General features: G+C 48.1%; 6 protein-coding genes across 6 annotated transcripts; 4 read left to right on the forward strand and 2 right to left on the reverse strand.

Moving 5' to 3' along the window:
- Positions 1 to 806: 806 nt before the first annotated feature.
- Positions 807 to 1,757, forward strand: FSUBG_3325 (omega-amidase NIT2; the record flags this gene model as incomplete). Its single annotated transcript, XM_036681194.1, has 1 exon — positions 807 to 1,757. The coding sequence occupies one exon, from the start codon at positions 807 to 809 to the stop codon at positions 1,755 to 1,757; it is 951 nt and encodes a 316-aa protein (XP_036540977.1).
- Positions 1,758 to 2,393: 636 nt separating this feature from the next.
- On the reverse strand, positions 2,394 to 3,716 carry FSUBG_3326 (aspartic-type endopeptidase OPSB; the record flags this gene model as incomplete). Its single annotated transcript, XM_036681195.1, has 1 exon — positions 2,394 to 3,716. The coding sequence occupies one exon, from the start codon at positions 3,714 to 3,716 to the stop codon at positions 2,394 to 2,396; it is 1,323 nt and encodes a 440-aa protein (XP_036540978.1).
- A 2,717-nt stretch (positions 3,717 to 6,433) lies between these two features.
- Positions 6,434 to 8,107, forward strand: FSUBG_3327 (5-methylthioadenosine s-adenosylhomocysteine deaminase; the record flags this gene model as incomplete). Its single annotated transcript, XM_036681196.1, has 4 exons — positions 6,434 to 6,719; positions 6,774 to 6,905; positions 6,963 to 7,262; positions 7,338 to 8,107. 4 exons carry the CDS (start codon positions 6,434 to 6,436, stop codon positions 8,105 to 8,107), a joined length of 1,488 nt encoding a protein of 495 aa, XP_036540979.1.
- Positions 8,108 to 8,178: 71 nt separating this feature from the next.
- FSUBG_3328 (major Facilitator Superfamily) lies at positions 8,179 to 9,801 on the reverse strand (the record flags this gene model as incomplete). The annotated part of the gene is made up of 1 exon (XM_036681197.1): positions 8,179 to 9,801. The coding sequence occupies one exon, from the start codon at positions 9,799 to 9,801 to the stop codon at positions 8,179 to 8,181; it is 1,623 nt and encodes a 540-aa protein (XP_036540980.1).
- Positions 9,802 to 10,578: 777 nt separating this feature from the next.
- On the forward strand, positions 10,579 to 12,240 carry FSUBG_3329 (uncharacterized protein; the record flags this gene model as incomplete). The annotated part of the gene is made up of 1 exon (XM_036681198.1): positions 10,579 to 12,240. The coding sequence occupies one exon, from the start codon at positions 10,579 to 10,581 to the stop codon at positions 12,238 to 12,240; it is 1,662 nt and encodes a 553-aa protein (XP_036540981.1).
- A 364-nt stretch (positions 12,241 to 12,604) lies between these two features.
- FSUBG_3330 (uncharacterized protein) lies at positions 12,605 to 15,071 on the forward strand (the record flags this gene model as incomplete). The annotated part of the gene is made up of 3 exons (XM_036681200.1): positions 12,605 to 12,907; positions 12,969 to 13,002; positions 13,057 to 15,071. 3 exons carry the CDS (start codon positions 12,605 to 12,607, stop codon positions 15,069 to 15,071), a joined length of 2,352 nt encoding a protein of 783 aa, XP_036540982.1.
- Positions 15,072 to 15,136: the final 65 nt, after the last annotated feature.

The following is a 15,136-nucleotide window of genomic DNA, read 5'->3' on the forward strand; positions in this document are numbered from 1 at the left end:
AAGGAAAGGGTTATCCTTACCTTAAAATTAGTATTAATCTTAAAAGTTATAAATAAAGCTAAATTAGTAAAGTAAAGATAATTATAAATTATATAAATGCTAGGTTATATAACTAGTAAATTAAAATTACTTTAGGTTTCTAATAGTAATAATAAAAATATAATTCTATAATAATACCCTTAACAGGGCAATACAGGAGGTATAATTTTATAATTTTATAATACCTATTAAGTTTATGGACAGTGCCCCCTACAGACTTCTGTACAACCGGGTTAACTGTCATCCCGCATGACTTCAAGCTGTCCATATCTGCCTTTGCCAGGTTTCATCGCGAGCAAACATATAAATATCAATACTGGTCAAAGAGTCTATCATTCTAAACACCTTTTCATTCTAGACCACGAAATGAGCTACTAACGAACCATCCAACCGCAAATTTCGTGCCTTCAGCTCTTTGAGGCCTGTAGCCCGATGAGTCATATGTAGGGCGCGCCTCAGCTCGATTGGGACTGCTTATACGATAGCTGCTTAAAGTATCCACTGGGCTTGCATACAATTCGCTTTCCTGCCTGGTACCACAAGCAAGTGTAACGTTGCTGTACTGATTTCATGTACAGGTGTCAAGTAATGGCATGGTCGCCTCGAGTAACCTCAGGTAACATAACAAGGCTCTCAAAGCCATTGGGAAGTCATCAGATCCAAGGCTATCTGCGCGACATATAACAATAGCTACTATAATCCGTAGTCGCAAGTTCAGGTCAAGAAACTCGGATATCAAGGCCTGCTACACAAACCCACTATCAGCTATGTCTCAACTCAAGATTGCCTCAGTTCAGTTCGAGAACTGGTCCGGAAGCAAGGATAAAAACCTAGCCATCATCCGCCGAATGGCAAGCGATGCGGCAAATCGCGGCTGCAATGTTGTTGCATTTCATGAATGCTCGGTTACCGGCTATACCTTCGCTAGCCGTCTCTCTAAAGAAGAGCTCCTTCATCTTGCCGAAGAAGTCCCCGCCGGGCCAAGCAGTGGCTCTTTGATTGAAATAGCCCGCGAGTTGGGCATTGCTATCCTGGCAGGCCTCTTCGAAAAAGATGAAAATGGCCGCATTTACAATACCTACATATGCGTTGACAGCACCAGAGGCTTTGTGGCCAAGTTTCGCAAATTGCACCCTTTCATCAGCCCTCATCTGAGTCCAGGCAATGAGTATGTGGTTTTTGACCTTCTTGGTTGGAAATGTGGTATTCTGATATGCTACGATAACAACGTTGTCGAAAACGTTCGGGCAACAGCTCTTCTCGGTGCAGAGATCATATTCATGCCACATGTTACAATGTGCACTCCGTCAACTCGCCCAGGCGCTGGCTTCGTGGATCCGTCGCTTTGGACTAATCGAGATCAAGATCCAACTTCTCTACGGGCCGAGTTCAACGGTTTGAAAGGCAGGCAATGGCTGATGAAATGGCTACCCGCAAGAGCCTACGATAACGCAGTATACGTCGTCTTCTCAAATCCTATCGGTATGGATGATGATCAATTGAAGAACGGGTGCTCCATGATTCTTGATCCATTCGGGGATATCTTGAGTGAGTGCTCTCTGTTTGGAGAGGATATGGCTGTTGCGACTTGCAGCAAAGAGAAGCTTCAACTGGCTGGCGGATTTCGGTATAAACAAGCCAGAAGACCCGAGCTATACCAAAGCATCATAGGCTCGGATCATAACTCCTCTCTGAATGTTTCCTGGTTGGGCAAGTAGGACTTCCTGGAAGTCTAGGCTGGCGATGATGAGTCCTGGCTGGCGACTGGTTACTTCATCAACTAGCAACGGTCGCGTGGCCCAATGGCAAGGCGTCTGACTACGAATCAGAAGATTCTGGGTTCGATCAAGATTCTGGGTTCGATCCCCAGCATCTTTTTGCCTGTCGGGCCGATCACTGCACTTCTAGTCATAAAGCTTATTCTGCATTCCATCCGCTCGGTCCCGTTGTTAGTGCGTCCCAAGTGTTTCGGTCCCGATACGATTTGAATGCCTGCAGCAGAAGGAATGCGAGAGAGTTGCGGGTGGCGGCGGTTAGTGGAAGAGGTTCCTGGATTAGTGGGCTTTTCTTGGACCCAGTAGTTTGGTTGCGGCTGGCCCTATGCCATATTCTTTTCTGACTTTGTTGGCCTTGGCGATAAGGTTGGGAATCTAGAGTGGTCTATATAGGTCCATCTATTGCATACAATAATTCCAACGATAATGAAAGCTGCAAGTGGTTGTATAGCCTCTCGGTGGACCGTGGTATCCAATGACGGCTACGGTGTTCGGCGACATTCATGAGAAAAGTCAGAAAAAGAAATGAAGAACACAATCTATTTAATACCAAGGCCACTAATTAGATCCCAGCCATGACTATGCGAATGCTATAAAGTTGAAGATCAAACCAAGCAGCATCACGTACGTCAAGTTTGCTGGCAGGCTACTCGTCGCTCCATTATCCTCATCATCTCCAGCCTCAGCCGCAGTCGACGAAGCTACCGCCGAACCTGTACCTGAACTAGTCGCAGTGTTGAGAGGGGTTGCACTAATAGTCGGCAACTCAGTCGGGACTTCAGTACCCGCTGACTCTGCAGGCTGATCGAACTTCAGATACATCGTGGGGACACCAGTGGCGGCAGAAGCCCCAGGCACATCTCGTACAATCTCGTAAATATCATCTTCAGCCTCCTCAGAGTTGTATGAAGCGAGAGATATCTCCATGTTACCCCAGTCGTAAACAACATAGGCACCTCGTAGGAAATCGTCCCCGAGTATGATGCTAGTGGAATCTTCGTAATAGACGACTTTGCAGTACGCAACACCGTCGACACCGCTCTTGACTGGGGTTTTTGCGAGGAAGTTTGCTAGGGGCATATTCAGAGTCAGGTCGCCAAACGTGAAGTCCAGCGTTTCCTTGGAGCTTGTGTTACAAGGCGCTACGACACCCAACTTCTCATCCATGGAGAACTTCATGGTCTTGATCAGATGCAGGGTCATGTTAAGACTCAGTCTGCTCTGTACAGTGCCCGAGTCGAGGAGTGCCGGTCGGGCTTTAAAGTCTAGCTCTGAAGTCTTGCCCTCAGAGGTTGTTCCGAAGCCTGTCATAACCACGAGGGCTCTGTCCCGCATATCAAATGTGTTGTCGCCCGCAACAGGATAGGTGACGAGGGGGCCTGTATACTTGGCTTTGTTGACGCCACCAAACAGGAACTCTCCATGCGTCTCGTTGCTGAGCCATAAGCTGAAAGCGGGAGTGTTGATCTCTCCTGCATTGGCCAGAGCATAAGGCAGGTTGGGGTATTTTGTGTCAGCATTTTCCAGGCTGTCGATACCAACGCCAAAGACACTAAAGATAAGACCGTTCGTGGCATTGTACTCGGTCACGCCAACAAATTGGAAAGAGTCCAGAGTGGATGAGCCAAGTGTAAATGTGTCGTTAGCATATTCACCCTTCCAGCTTTGGCCACTGCCGAAACTATTAGACACCTGCTCTTCACCCCACTCGAAACTGTCTGACTTTTCTGGTTTGAAGATGCCACCCTGGCATTCATTTTCCTTGCAAGTCTCGATCTGATTCGTGAGAACAAGCAAGTCAGCACTTCCAGTATCAATTTCTGCGGAAAGCTTCTGCGGCGGGTTTCTAATGGTGAAGTTGGCCCAGTAGAGTAAGCTGGAGCCTTGCTGGTCCACCGTCATCTCAACGACGGCACCGCTGTCTCTTTTCTCGTGACTGGGGAAGGCATCTTTTGTTCGCTTCTCAAAGTTGACTGAGACGATAGATGCATTGTGGCGTTTATAGAGTTGAAGAGCGTTGACGCAACTCAGGAGATTGCAACATAGAACAAGTGAGACCTTTATTGCGAACGAAGTGATGGTTAGAAAGCAAAAAAACGATGAAAGACTAGAAGAAGCTGTACCAAATGACGCACTCTCGCCCACGTTATACAGCTCCTCACAGATATATATTTTGTTTACTTGCTGTTCTCGGCGATCTTCCTCATCTTCACCCCACTCGCCCTTCGATTCGGGACCGAAGTGTTGGGACTTTGGAGATGCACATTAGATTGCAGTGGAAACGGCGCCGTTTCAATTCTTTTTCATTAACCTCCGATCGTTCTCCAACCAGTCATGACATGCAAAACACATGGACACGCTGGCTAGTTCCCCGGGCCGATCCTTGCGACTTTAGGCTCCAGCTTGAAAAAGAAGTTGGGAGGGCATCTTCTCGGTCCCGAAGCATCAATTTACGACGTTGTGATCTCAGCCTTACCGAGCAGGGATCATAGATGCACCTTCGGAAGTGGCGACGGTCGACGTTAGACCCCTGATCCATCTCTTGCATTTTCCAGAGGTCCAAAAATTTGTTACCTACCCGGTTTCGATAGGGCTTGTTTGACTGAATTAACCGTGATTTTTTTGAATGAACCTTTGTGCTAAAGTTGACAATTACCGACTGTGCCCCATAACGCTAGGGGCAATCCTTGCAGTCGGTTCTCATGACCATACCCTGGAGCTTGACATTTGCAGTCAGCGGATTGGTACAACGAACTGACTACAGAAGGGCGGGCTCTATATAACTATGATGTTTGAGATATTGCCTAATAGGTTACACAGAAGAATCAGATACTGACCTGTTGGAAACTTTTACTCCCAGGTGGAGTATTTTGTGGTTTCTTAAGTTCATCTGAGAACCATTGCGTGCGCTAAGTGATGAATCATCACGCCCACTCAAGGAGAGCCTGACGTGAGACAAAGGAGAAAATGAAAGATCTACACGCATGGACGGGCCAACTGTAAGCCCAGGAGCCACATACGCTGCTCGATATAGCTTAGCAGCCCTTGACGAGGCATGTCCAGCCAATATGGAGTGGAACAAACTCATTGGTGAATATCCAAACATCCGGTGTGGTGTATCGGTTATCATTCCGCGTTTTCATTACGAAAAAGTGCCGCGGCGAGGAGGGTTCGACTCCCTCCATCGGAGTTTACTTTTGCATTTTCTGTGCTTTTTTGTTGTTCTTTGAGGCATTTATCATGCATTTCGTTCGGCGTCGTTCCATAGAGTGACGGCTAGGCCTTGGCCAAGTCAGAGAAGAGACACGCCAATAACAATTACGGCCAATCTGATCACATAGCTAATAGCACTGACCAATACGCCACCGATTTGTTTGGATGGGTTGACGGGCTGGACATTTGGAGAGTGAGAATTCACAAGGGTTGAACAAAAGGCTTGCGCTACAGCATTGAATGTAAAAAAGCAGACCAATTATCTATTGCAAAGGGAAAATAAAAAATGCCAATTTTTCGCAACTGCAACACCGAATGCCTTTTATCTGTTACAGCCTAAAAACAATGCAAAAATGGAGGCTGAGGGATTTGAACCCCCGACCTTTCGCAAGCATTTGAAACAATGCAAAGCGAACGTGATCCCCCTACACCAAGCCCCCCGTTGGATGCTGAGTCAGACGCTAACTGAGCACTATGATTGCGAGGCGAGCTGAGCTGCGCAACACTTCACGTAGAACAGTGAGGTCGAAGGTAACTCTCGCGTAAAGAGGACGTGGTCTTGCTGAATTCTTAAGAGAATTGGCAATCATAAATAGAAACTGGCAAAGAATCCCCAGGTTTACTGGCAATACATATTGAGTCAGTTAGTGGCGCTGATGTATGGAACAAGACCTCCGTATTGCAATTAACTGTTTAGTTGAAGTTTGTAGCTGCCATCGCCCTGCATTGATCGATTAGATTCAGTGATAGAATGGTGCCGCCGTTGTGTAAATTGTAGTATTCTTAGAGTGGCCCAGCATAACGTTAGCTAATTTATAAAAAATGTTCGAAAAGAACGAGGTTCTGCATCCTCCGGCATTTCAGGGCATTCCGACGAGTAGGGTTTGTAAGCAATTGTTAGTCAAAGTTCCAGATAAAGAAAAGAGTATGGACCTCGGAGTAGTTCTGTTGCCGACTGTGACATAGCTAGCCGTAAACGACAATCATAGCAGTTATCTTTTTAATCTCGTATTTAATCCCTACTTTACTGGAAGCCACATTGAGTCATCGATGCGGAGCTGCCAACCACCTGTGGAAAAGCCTTTCTGAGATGGTGGCTGACGTGATATTGTTATTTGGAAGCTAAATCGGTGCTTTTGTTGGTGGTGCACCAAGTTGTTGGTTATGCCAAGCGGAGGATGGTGGAAGCGAATCAAAACGCCTCGTTATTGGCAAACACTGAATCATGTTATCCACATGGCAGTGATAGCCCCTCACCCGGGAATGTGGCTGTGGCTTCCTTCTTTGTTCTCGGCATTCACGGCATTCATGATATAAGTCAGAGTGTACGAGAATTCCCTTAAGAACTGTTCAAGACCACTTCTCTGCTTCTTCACCTTTCTCTCAACTGGCCTTTTACTTCAAAGATGCCTTCACACAAGTCTATTCTACTGAAAAACGCTACTCTCCTTGTTCCAGAGGTTCCTGGGGACGATCATGTCATTCCGTTGAAGAACCATTCATTGCTGATTGAGGGCAACAGAATTGCCCGTATTGCACCTCGCATTGATCCCCCATCTGAATCAACCGAGGTTGTTGATTGCTCGGCAAAGATCATCTCGCCGGGATTTGTCGACACTCACCACCATGTTTGGCAGACTCAGCTCAAAGGACGGCATGCTGATCACTCGCTGCTGGAGTACATGGTACCAGGTTGGTAACATCTGGCTGCCTCAGGAGATGGGTAACTAACACTGCATGTACCAGGAAACATGGCATCGCACAGCTACAAGCCTGAAGATGTGTTCTGGGGCCAGCTTGGGGGATGTCTCGAAGCCCTCGAGGCAGGGACGACTACAATTGTGGACCACGCCCATATCTCATACACTCCCGAGCACAGTGAGTATCCTGGGACAATATCTAAGCCAAGCACTGGTGACTAATAGTGATCTCAAGATAATGCGGCTCTTTCAGCAACAATCTCATCTGGTATCAGGTCTATCTTTTGTTACTGCCCTACCGGAAGGGTCAAGACCTGGAAGCCATTCAAAATGGAGGAAGAGTTTCTTCCAGCCTGGCTGTTCGAACAGCTAACATCACTGTGTAAAGCTGGCCCATTTGCCGACGGTCGAGTGACGATGGGCTTCGCGTTCGACTCCTTCTACCTTCCAAAGGAGGTTGTTGTCAACATTTTCAATCAGGTTCGTGGACTGGGTATCAAGACCATAACTTCTCACTATGTCCCAAGCCTTCTCCGTAAGTACACAAGTATCTCTTCCTCTTCATATGTCCCAGTACTGATGGAATAAACGACAGCTGGTTCAACGGTAGACCTACTTGAAAGTTATGGGCTTCTGGACAAGGACATTCTTCTTTCTCACGCAACTCCACTGAATGACTCGGACGCACAGAAACTACAGAGCGTCGGAGCATCGATCTCCTCGACACCAGACACTGAGCTGCAGATGGGTCACGGCTGGCCCGTTTGCTTTCAGAAAAACGCCAGGTCAATCAGTTCTCTCGGCATCGACTGCCACAGCAACAACACAGGCAGCATCGTTGCCCAGATGAAGGTTGGTCTCCAAGCTGAACGTGCTCGCCGCAATGAACGAATACACGAAGCAGGGAAGATCCCTGCGAAAGTCCAGGTCTCTACTCAAGATGCGTTCCAGCTTGGGACAATTGGCGGCGCAAGGGCCATCAAGATGAGCGATCAAATTGGATCTTTAGAAGAGGGCAAAATTGCCGATCTTGTAATCTGGGATACGTTGAGTCCTGCGATGATCTGTGCTGCCGAGGAAGATCCAATCGCTGCTATCATTCTGCACTCCGCTCCCTCCGACATTGATGCTGTTATTGTTGATGGTCAATTCAGAAAGCGAAACGGAAAGCTGGTAACTACTAAGCTGGACCTAGAACTCATGCCCAATATGGAGCAGGAGAGGTCTGAAGTACAGTGGTGTGATGTTGCAACCGAACTTTTGAAGAGCCGTCAGAGCATCTTGGACAGGGAGAAGGCCAGTGGAGCTGATGATCGAGAGGCAGGGTTTGAGAACATATTGAGAATATTCGGGACCGACAAGGACAAGCTGGTTTATTAAATAGATGGCGGTTTAAGGTTGCTTGCTAGCTATAGAAATGAATGACTTCGGCTATCCTCATAATATTGATCCTAGTGCTGCAACGTCTTCTGAACATGCTCCCAGTACCTTGGTGCAGCATGGCGTCGCAGACTCTTGCCCTTCCAGATCATGAACAAAAATGTGCTAGTACATCCAAGAGAGAGGAAACCTGCCATAATAAAACAATTCTGTAGACCCATGTTGACATACCAAGGCGTGATTCCGTATGAGATAGCAAAGCCTAACGTATTGCGAATAATAATGATAGAAGTAGTGGTGTCGCCGCTAATGTCCTTGAAACAATCGACGTTGTAAGACAAAGCAATTGAGCCGCCGGTGACGCAGCTGAACGTGAGTACCATCAATCCAATAGCTAGTCCAGCCCAGTGAATATCCTTGTCAGCACCGACGCCCCAAACAATGAGCCCGACGCAAGACAAGAAGGCCGATAGAGCCAATGGCCAAAGTCGCTGCTCGGGCTCTCGCACACCATTGTTTCTTCGAGCGAGGGAGAGAGTGATGCGATCGGCAATGACACCAGCCCAGAGACATCCAAGAACAGCGCCAATGATGGGGCCGACATAGATCAAGCCGACCATGCTGGTAGACCAGTTGTAGGGGGATGCACTGAGGATAGGGCTAGTGGTGGCGTTCAAGACATTGTACCAACAAAGGTTAATGCCGTAGATGAACCCCGCCCATGCGACGTTGGGGAACAGGACCATGAGCGGAAGTGGAGCCAACATGGACTTGAACATGGTTGCTTTGGTTGGACGGCCATCCTTTCGAGCAAAGAGCTTGAGGTGAGTGGCGAGGCTCTTCTTTGTGTGAACAGTGCCTTGGAGTTGATCACTGTTGACGATAGCACCAGCACCCCCCTTCTCTGTAGGTCTCTCAGGGTTGTTCTGTGCAGAGCCAACATCATTCTCGGCTTGACCCTTCACATGTTCATCTTGATCCTCAAGACCCTCAAAAGTCGGTCGGAAATAGATTGTCTCCTCCATAAAGAAGAAGAGGATAACAAAGCTGACTGCAGCAAAAATAGCACCGAAATGCATAGTCCACCGCCAGCCGTACGCATCGGCGAAAAAGCCAGCAACCACTGGTGCTAAGAAGTTGGAGCCGAACAAAACAAAGACATATAAACTCATCCATGTTCCTCTCTCGTGTGCAAAGAAAATATCAGGAATGCTGACTTCTGGAAGAGATTCGATAGGCGAGACGAAGAAGCCGAGAAGGATACGGTGAGCGTACCACTCCCCAGCAGATCGTGAATAAGCAGTCCAGACCATCAAGGGCACAGCAGCGATAGTAGAAATGAGATAAACGCCGCGTCTACCATAAGTCAAGGCAATAGGCTGCCAGAAGAGACAGCTCCAACCGAGAAAGAGGAACATGACACCAGTGCCTTGAACTAAGTCGGCGACGGAGATGCCCGTGTCTTGGGAGATCTCTACGAGGACAGAGTACTGAAGTGTAGAGGGAAGACCCACGCCAAGGGTGTAGACGAACACCATGGCAGCTGAGATGAGCTTGCGACGTCTGCTCCAATTGAGGGGATCCTCTGGATCGGCGCTGGGACGGGGGACAAGTTCAATGTCATTGCCACCGCTGCGACCAGCATCGACCAGGTGGACAGTGCCGGGGACGACTTCAGAGTAGGCCTGAGCCATGGTGTAAATGATGTGGTTTTGGAGAGGTTACAATGAGTGAAGAGAGACGTTGTGATCCACAGGTAGTAGGTACCAAAGCCTCGGTATATATGCGTGTGGTATGATAGGCACGTTGCTAATCTCAAGATATCACGATCCACTCCATCATGAGATCGGTATCAGTTCTCGGACGTAAGGAGCGCTTCTGGCAATGATCCCTCACGCGGCAGTTCCAGCCCAGATAAAAGCCCCCGATGAACACCTTATCACTTCTAGATTAGACCTCCACCGTCTAGGTTATCTCCGCTAGTCACAGAAGCAAAACGCGGGGTAAAGCATGATAACCGCGCTGACAAGCGTACGTGGAGATTACCGCTATCTTGGATCATCAACTACCGATGCTTCACCAGATAACATTAGGTCTAATGCAAATCGCTTACGGCAAGAGTTGACGAAACGGGAAAGTCTATGAGACCGCGATCATGAACATCATGCGGGGAACTTGTTGGTGGCCAAGGTGATACGCGCAAATACATCTCATTGGTTGCCGCGAAGCTAGGCATCATTCCTAGACCAGCGATCGGCAGGGATGCTTATCATGGTTCGTGAAGTGCTGGAGTCGTCAGAGCCGCTGAATAAAATGGGGAGCTTGATTGCTCGTGTTGTTATTGCTATCTTCTACCGCTCAAGTCGGCATGATGAAAACTCCGCGATTACGTATATAAACGCAGCCTGTCATGACACCCTCTACTGCATCGTAACCCTTATCTATCCTCTAATCAGAAGGTCCTCGCCATCATGTCATCCAAAATCGTCCCTGTCATTCAAACAGTCCCTCTCCAAACAGGTCCGCCAGAGTATGAAGCTCTCCGTACCTCCATCCTCGAAGAGTTCGGCAGTACTGTCCCAGACGAACTTCGTCTTCCAAAAAGCCTCATCGATAACCCGCCCAAAAACGTTACCGACATCCCCAAGACCTGTGGTATCTTGACCGATCAAGAAATTGACATCACAGAGAACTACGACGCTACAGCACTCGCTGCTGCAATCGCATCGCGAAAGTTCACATCTGTCGTTGTCGTCACTGCCTTTGCGAAAAGAGCTATCATTGCTCATCAGCTTACATGCTGTTTAACGCAATGGTGGTTCAAAGACGCAGTACTAAATGCTCAGCTTCTTGATCAATATCAAGACAACACGGGATTGACCTCCGGTCCTTTGCATGGTGTACCAGTCAGCATCAAGGAACACATGCCTGCCAGCAACCATTGGTCAAATGATGGATACTTGGCGACTCGAAAACTCGACAGAAAGGATTGCCAGATGGTCAAGATCCTTAGGGACGCGGGTGCTGTGCTGTTTTGTAAGACGAACCAACCGCAGTCGATCATGCATCTTGAGACCACGTCGCCCTGGGGAAGGACCCTGAATCCTCATAATATCAATCTATCTGCTGGAGGGTCCACGGGTGGCGAAGCTGCTCTTATTGCTCTTCGTGGATCTGTCTTGGGCATTGGTACAGATATTGGAGGAAGTGTTCGTGGACCAGCGGGCTTCTGCGGCATCTATGGTCTCAAGACGACGTCCTACGTGTTCCCACAGAAAGATTTCTTACAGGGTGGTTTCGCCGCTGAACTGAACGTCTTATGCTCAGCAGGGCCGATGTGTACCTCTCTTCGTGACGTTGACCTGCTCATGTCGATCGTTTCCGGTACTCGCCCTTGGCTGAAAGACCCTCGACTCGTCCCTCTTCATTGGACAGGAAGGTTGACGGAAAACAAGCCGTTAAAGATTGGACTCATGATCAATGATGGGATCATCACTCCCCAGCCTCCGGTAACAAGAGCTCTTGAGTGGGCAGCCCGCGAGCTCCGATCCAAAGGGCTCGATGTCAAACCCTTCCTACCCTATGGGATGGCAGAAGCAATGAATGGTATTCGCCGTGCATACTGGCCTGACGGTGGCAAAACAGTCGAAGAGTATCTTTCAGCCACGAATGAACCCATGAGCCCCTTGACTAAATGGATCATCCAAGACGCTGAAGGTCCAGGACTCGATGCCAATGGCGTTCTCAAACTCCGTGTAGAGCGCGATGACTTCAGATGTCGTTTCGCAGAACACTGGGAGTCACAAGATGTGGACTTTGTAATTTGCCCCGTCTTTGTTGGCCCGGCATGTTCTCACGAGACAGCGCTCTACTGGAACTACACCGCGCTATGGAACTATGTTGACTACCCCGGTATTGTGATCCCTACGCCGATCAAGGCTGGTGCGAAAGGAACTGAGAGCTATCCGCCGAATAGTGTTCCATTGAGTAAGGAAGAGGAGCATGTCAGACAATTCTGGGATGAGGGCGATTTTGAGGGAGCGCCTATCAATTTGCAGGTGGTGGCGAGGAAATATTATGACAATGATCTTTTTGCAGCGACGACGGAGATTGACAAGGTCATAAATAAGTAATAATTGAAGGATTTATTGGACCTTTGAAACATGAGGTGTGATTGGTCGATGCGTAGCCAACCAGAGTGATAAGCACATATGTGCGGCCAGCATGTGCCTTAGCATTGTTTCCATTCCCCCAAAACATATTACTGTGTATCAATTTTCCGCTGATACACAAAACAGTCAATATTTGTGTCATGTTAAATCTCCGATTATCGACTTGAATAATATCGCCAGAAGTGAGCGATTAGCTGAGGAGTCCATCGCCGTTTCAAAGGTGAAAATATTATCCTCGATTGCCTTCACCGACTGCCGAACTACCGATTGGCGCCATACACAAACTTCAACCATCTAAGCATCCCAACCGCAAACTGTCACCAATATGCTTGGATCTACGCCCGACAACGGTGCTTCGACAGTAGAGTCGGGCCCATCGGCACAGCCTCAGTATTCTTCTCACAACTACCCTCCACCAAACAGCCCTCCCGGGGTCATTCAACCAAATATACCGACCTATGGCCCACCTCCGCCAGTTCCTCAGCACCAGTACTCGCTTCCCCCTTCTGCACCCTTTGCGGCTCATGCATATAACCCCCCTGCGCCCTTCCCTGTTTACGAAGTCGGGACAGCGCCTGCTCCTAGACAGAGAACCTCAATTGCCTGCAGATATTGCCGCAAGAGAAAAGTATGTTTAACAATGAGGCGAAGTACATTCTATTTAGTAGCAAGTTACTAATACTTTGCAGATCAGATGTAGTGGTAAAGCCAATACACCTGATGGTAAATGTCAAAACTGTGCGAGAATGAGCCAGGAATGCATATTATCAGACATAGAACGTGCCCCAGCCTTTTTGCCTGCTCCATTTGCACCCGGGTCTGTTCCACCGAGGGGTTCTACTTATGGTCCCTTGGGAGAACCGTACGTCCAAGCACAACACCAGGACCTCGACGTCAGTATCTCTAACTACGGATCCTACCCAAGTTTGACGCACGATTATTATCATCAGCATAGCGTCTCTAGTCCTCCCCCACCGGACTATCGGGGTGGTTATCGCGATGTTCCACGTCCATTATATGGACAAAGGCCAAACCACCAGGACTCCCTTAAATCCTACGCCGCCCCGGGGAACTTTTCGCAAGGAATAATCTACAGCTTCAGTGATAGCCGAGCCAGTGACCGCACTGAGCTAGACGGCGAAACTTTATCTGATACCGAATCTGTTGTGCCCATCAACTTAGATACAACGGTCGATGATTATCATGTTTCAGAGACCTGGAAAAGCCAGAGTTCTAAGCACCCAGAAAAGACTGTTGAGACATTACAAGATCGTGAGCTGCAGGCCCCTTGGGCCATCCCGAGTTTACCACATCCTCGAGGCCTTCAACCTCAATCTCCGGCGGTCTCACCGGAAGTATTACAGGATCATGACTGGAAATATCCAAACCTGAAACAACTCAAAGTCAGCATGACAAAGCTAGCTCAGGCCGCAAACGAACCTATCAAGCTACCTGATCCAGCAAGGTTACGAATAAGTTCCCCTACCCCTTCATCTTCCCCAACTGTATCATCTGATATAGACGTTGACTCAATATCTGCGGATTCAGAAGGTAAGCTTGATCGGAACAGCCAAGGGTACTGCGTCTTCAGCCGAGTTTTCAGCCGTCTAGCGATTCTCGGTCAGAATGAAATGACGGCAAGAGGCGAATCGAGTTACAATAGTTCAAAGGGAAAACAAGTTGCAAAGGGTGGATCTGGAAGCTCTTCTGGGACAAACAATGCAGCGAGCACGAGAGGCGGACGGAAGAACCGGCGGCAAGACGGCGATCTTCGAGATGAAAGCAGGGATAGACAGAACGAGCCACCCAAGAAGAAAGGCAAGATAAGTCAATCCCACTGTGACGAACGGTCGCAGTTTCTAGCATGCCCGTACTGGAAAGCGGATTCGAAAAGGTATTGGGATTGTTTCTTGAAGAAGAACGACACGATCGCACACTTAAAGCAACATCTGACGCGCCGTCACACACCCAAGTATTACTGTCAAATCTGTTACCAAACCTTTAAAGATTACGATCTATTTGACTCACACGTGCTGGAAAGATCGTGCACAAGAAGCCCCTCAACAAAATTGGAAGGGATATCTCAGCAACAAAAGAATCAGCTGTCTCTCAAGAGTAAGGGGTCAGTAGAACAACAGTGGTATACAGTATGGTCGATCCTCTTTCCTGAAATGGAACCGCCCGCTACGATTTACATTTATTCGACTCAGTCTGAAGACTTTTGCCGGATTCAAGAGTTTGCGCAACGAGAAGGAGTTGCTATTATGCTGGAGGAACTGGAGTCTAATGGACTTGTAGTGCGACCGAATGCATCTAACCAACTCCTCCAATCGACTGTACAGAGGGCCATGGTGTCGATATTCAGAAGCTACTCTGTCAGGGGCGACCAAAGTTCTGAAACAGAAGAGCCAATTCTCAGCCAAGCTTTGGAGCCAGATAATGGAGTATCGCTTCAGCAAGAATCAACTACTGAAGGTCAAACAAGCCACGATAATCATCCTAGTAGCTCTAGTGATGTAAACCGGATGACTGAAGACGGGAGGGGTAGTTCTATGGTTGAAAGCTTTTACAGACCGAGCAGAAGTACAGAGTCACAATTGCCAACCACAACTTCATGGCTTCCTAGGGTTGTGCAGGATGACACCGAGGATGAGCTATGGGGAACGGCATTTCTTGAGGAGCCAGCATTTGGGGAAAGTTCTTCAGGAAATGATCTACCTATAAACTTTGAGAGTACAGACATGTTGGACCTGGATGCCTTATTGAGAGATGTCATAAGCACCGAAGCATAGTCTATATACGATGGCAAATAAGGCATACTTAGAGAGAAAGGAAAACTCAAGAGCTTAATCCCAAA

This window comes from Fusarium subglutinans (genome assembly GCF_013396075.1).
Source record: "Fusarium subglutinans strain NRRL 66333 chromosome Unknown NRRL66333_c0000029, whole genome shotgun sequence".
Lineage (NCBI taxonomy): Eukaryota > Fungi > Ascomycota > Sordariomycetes > Hypocreales > Nectriaceae > Fusarium > Fusarium subglutinans.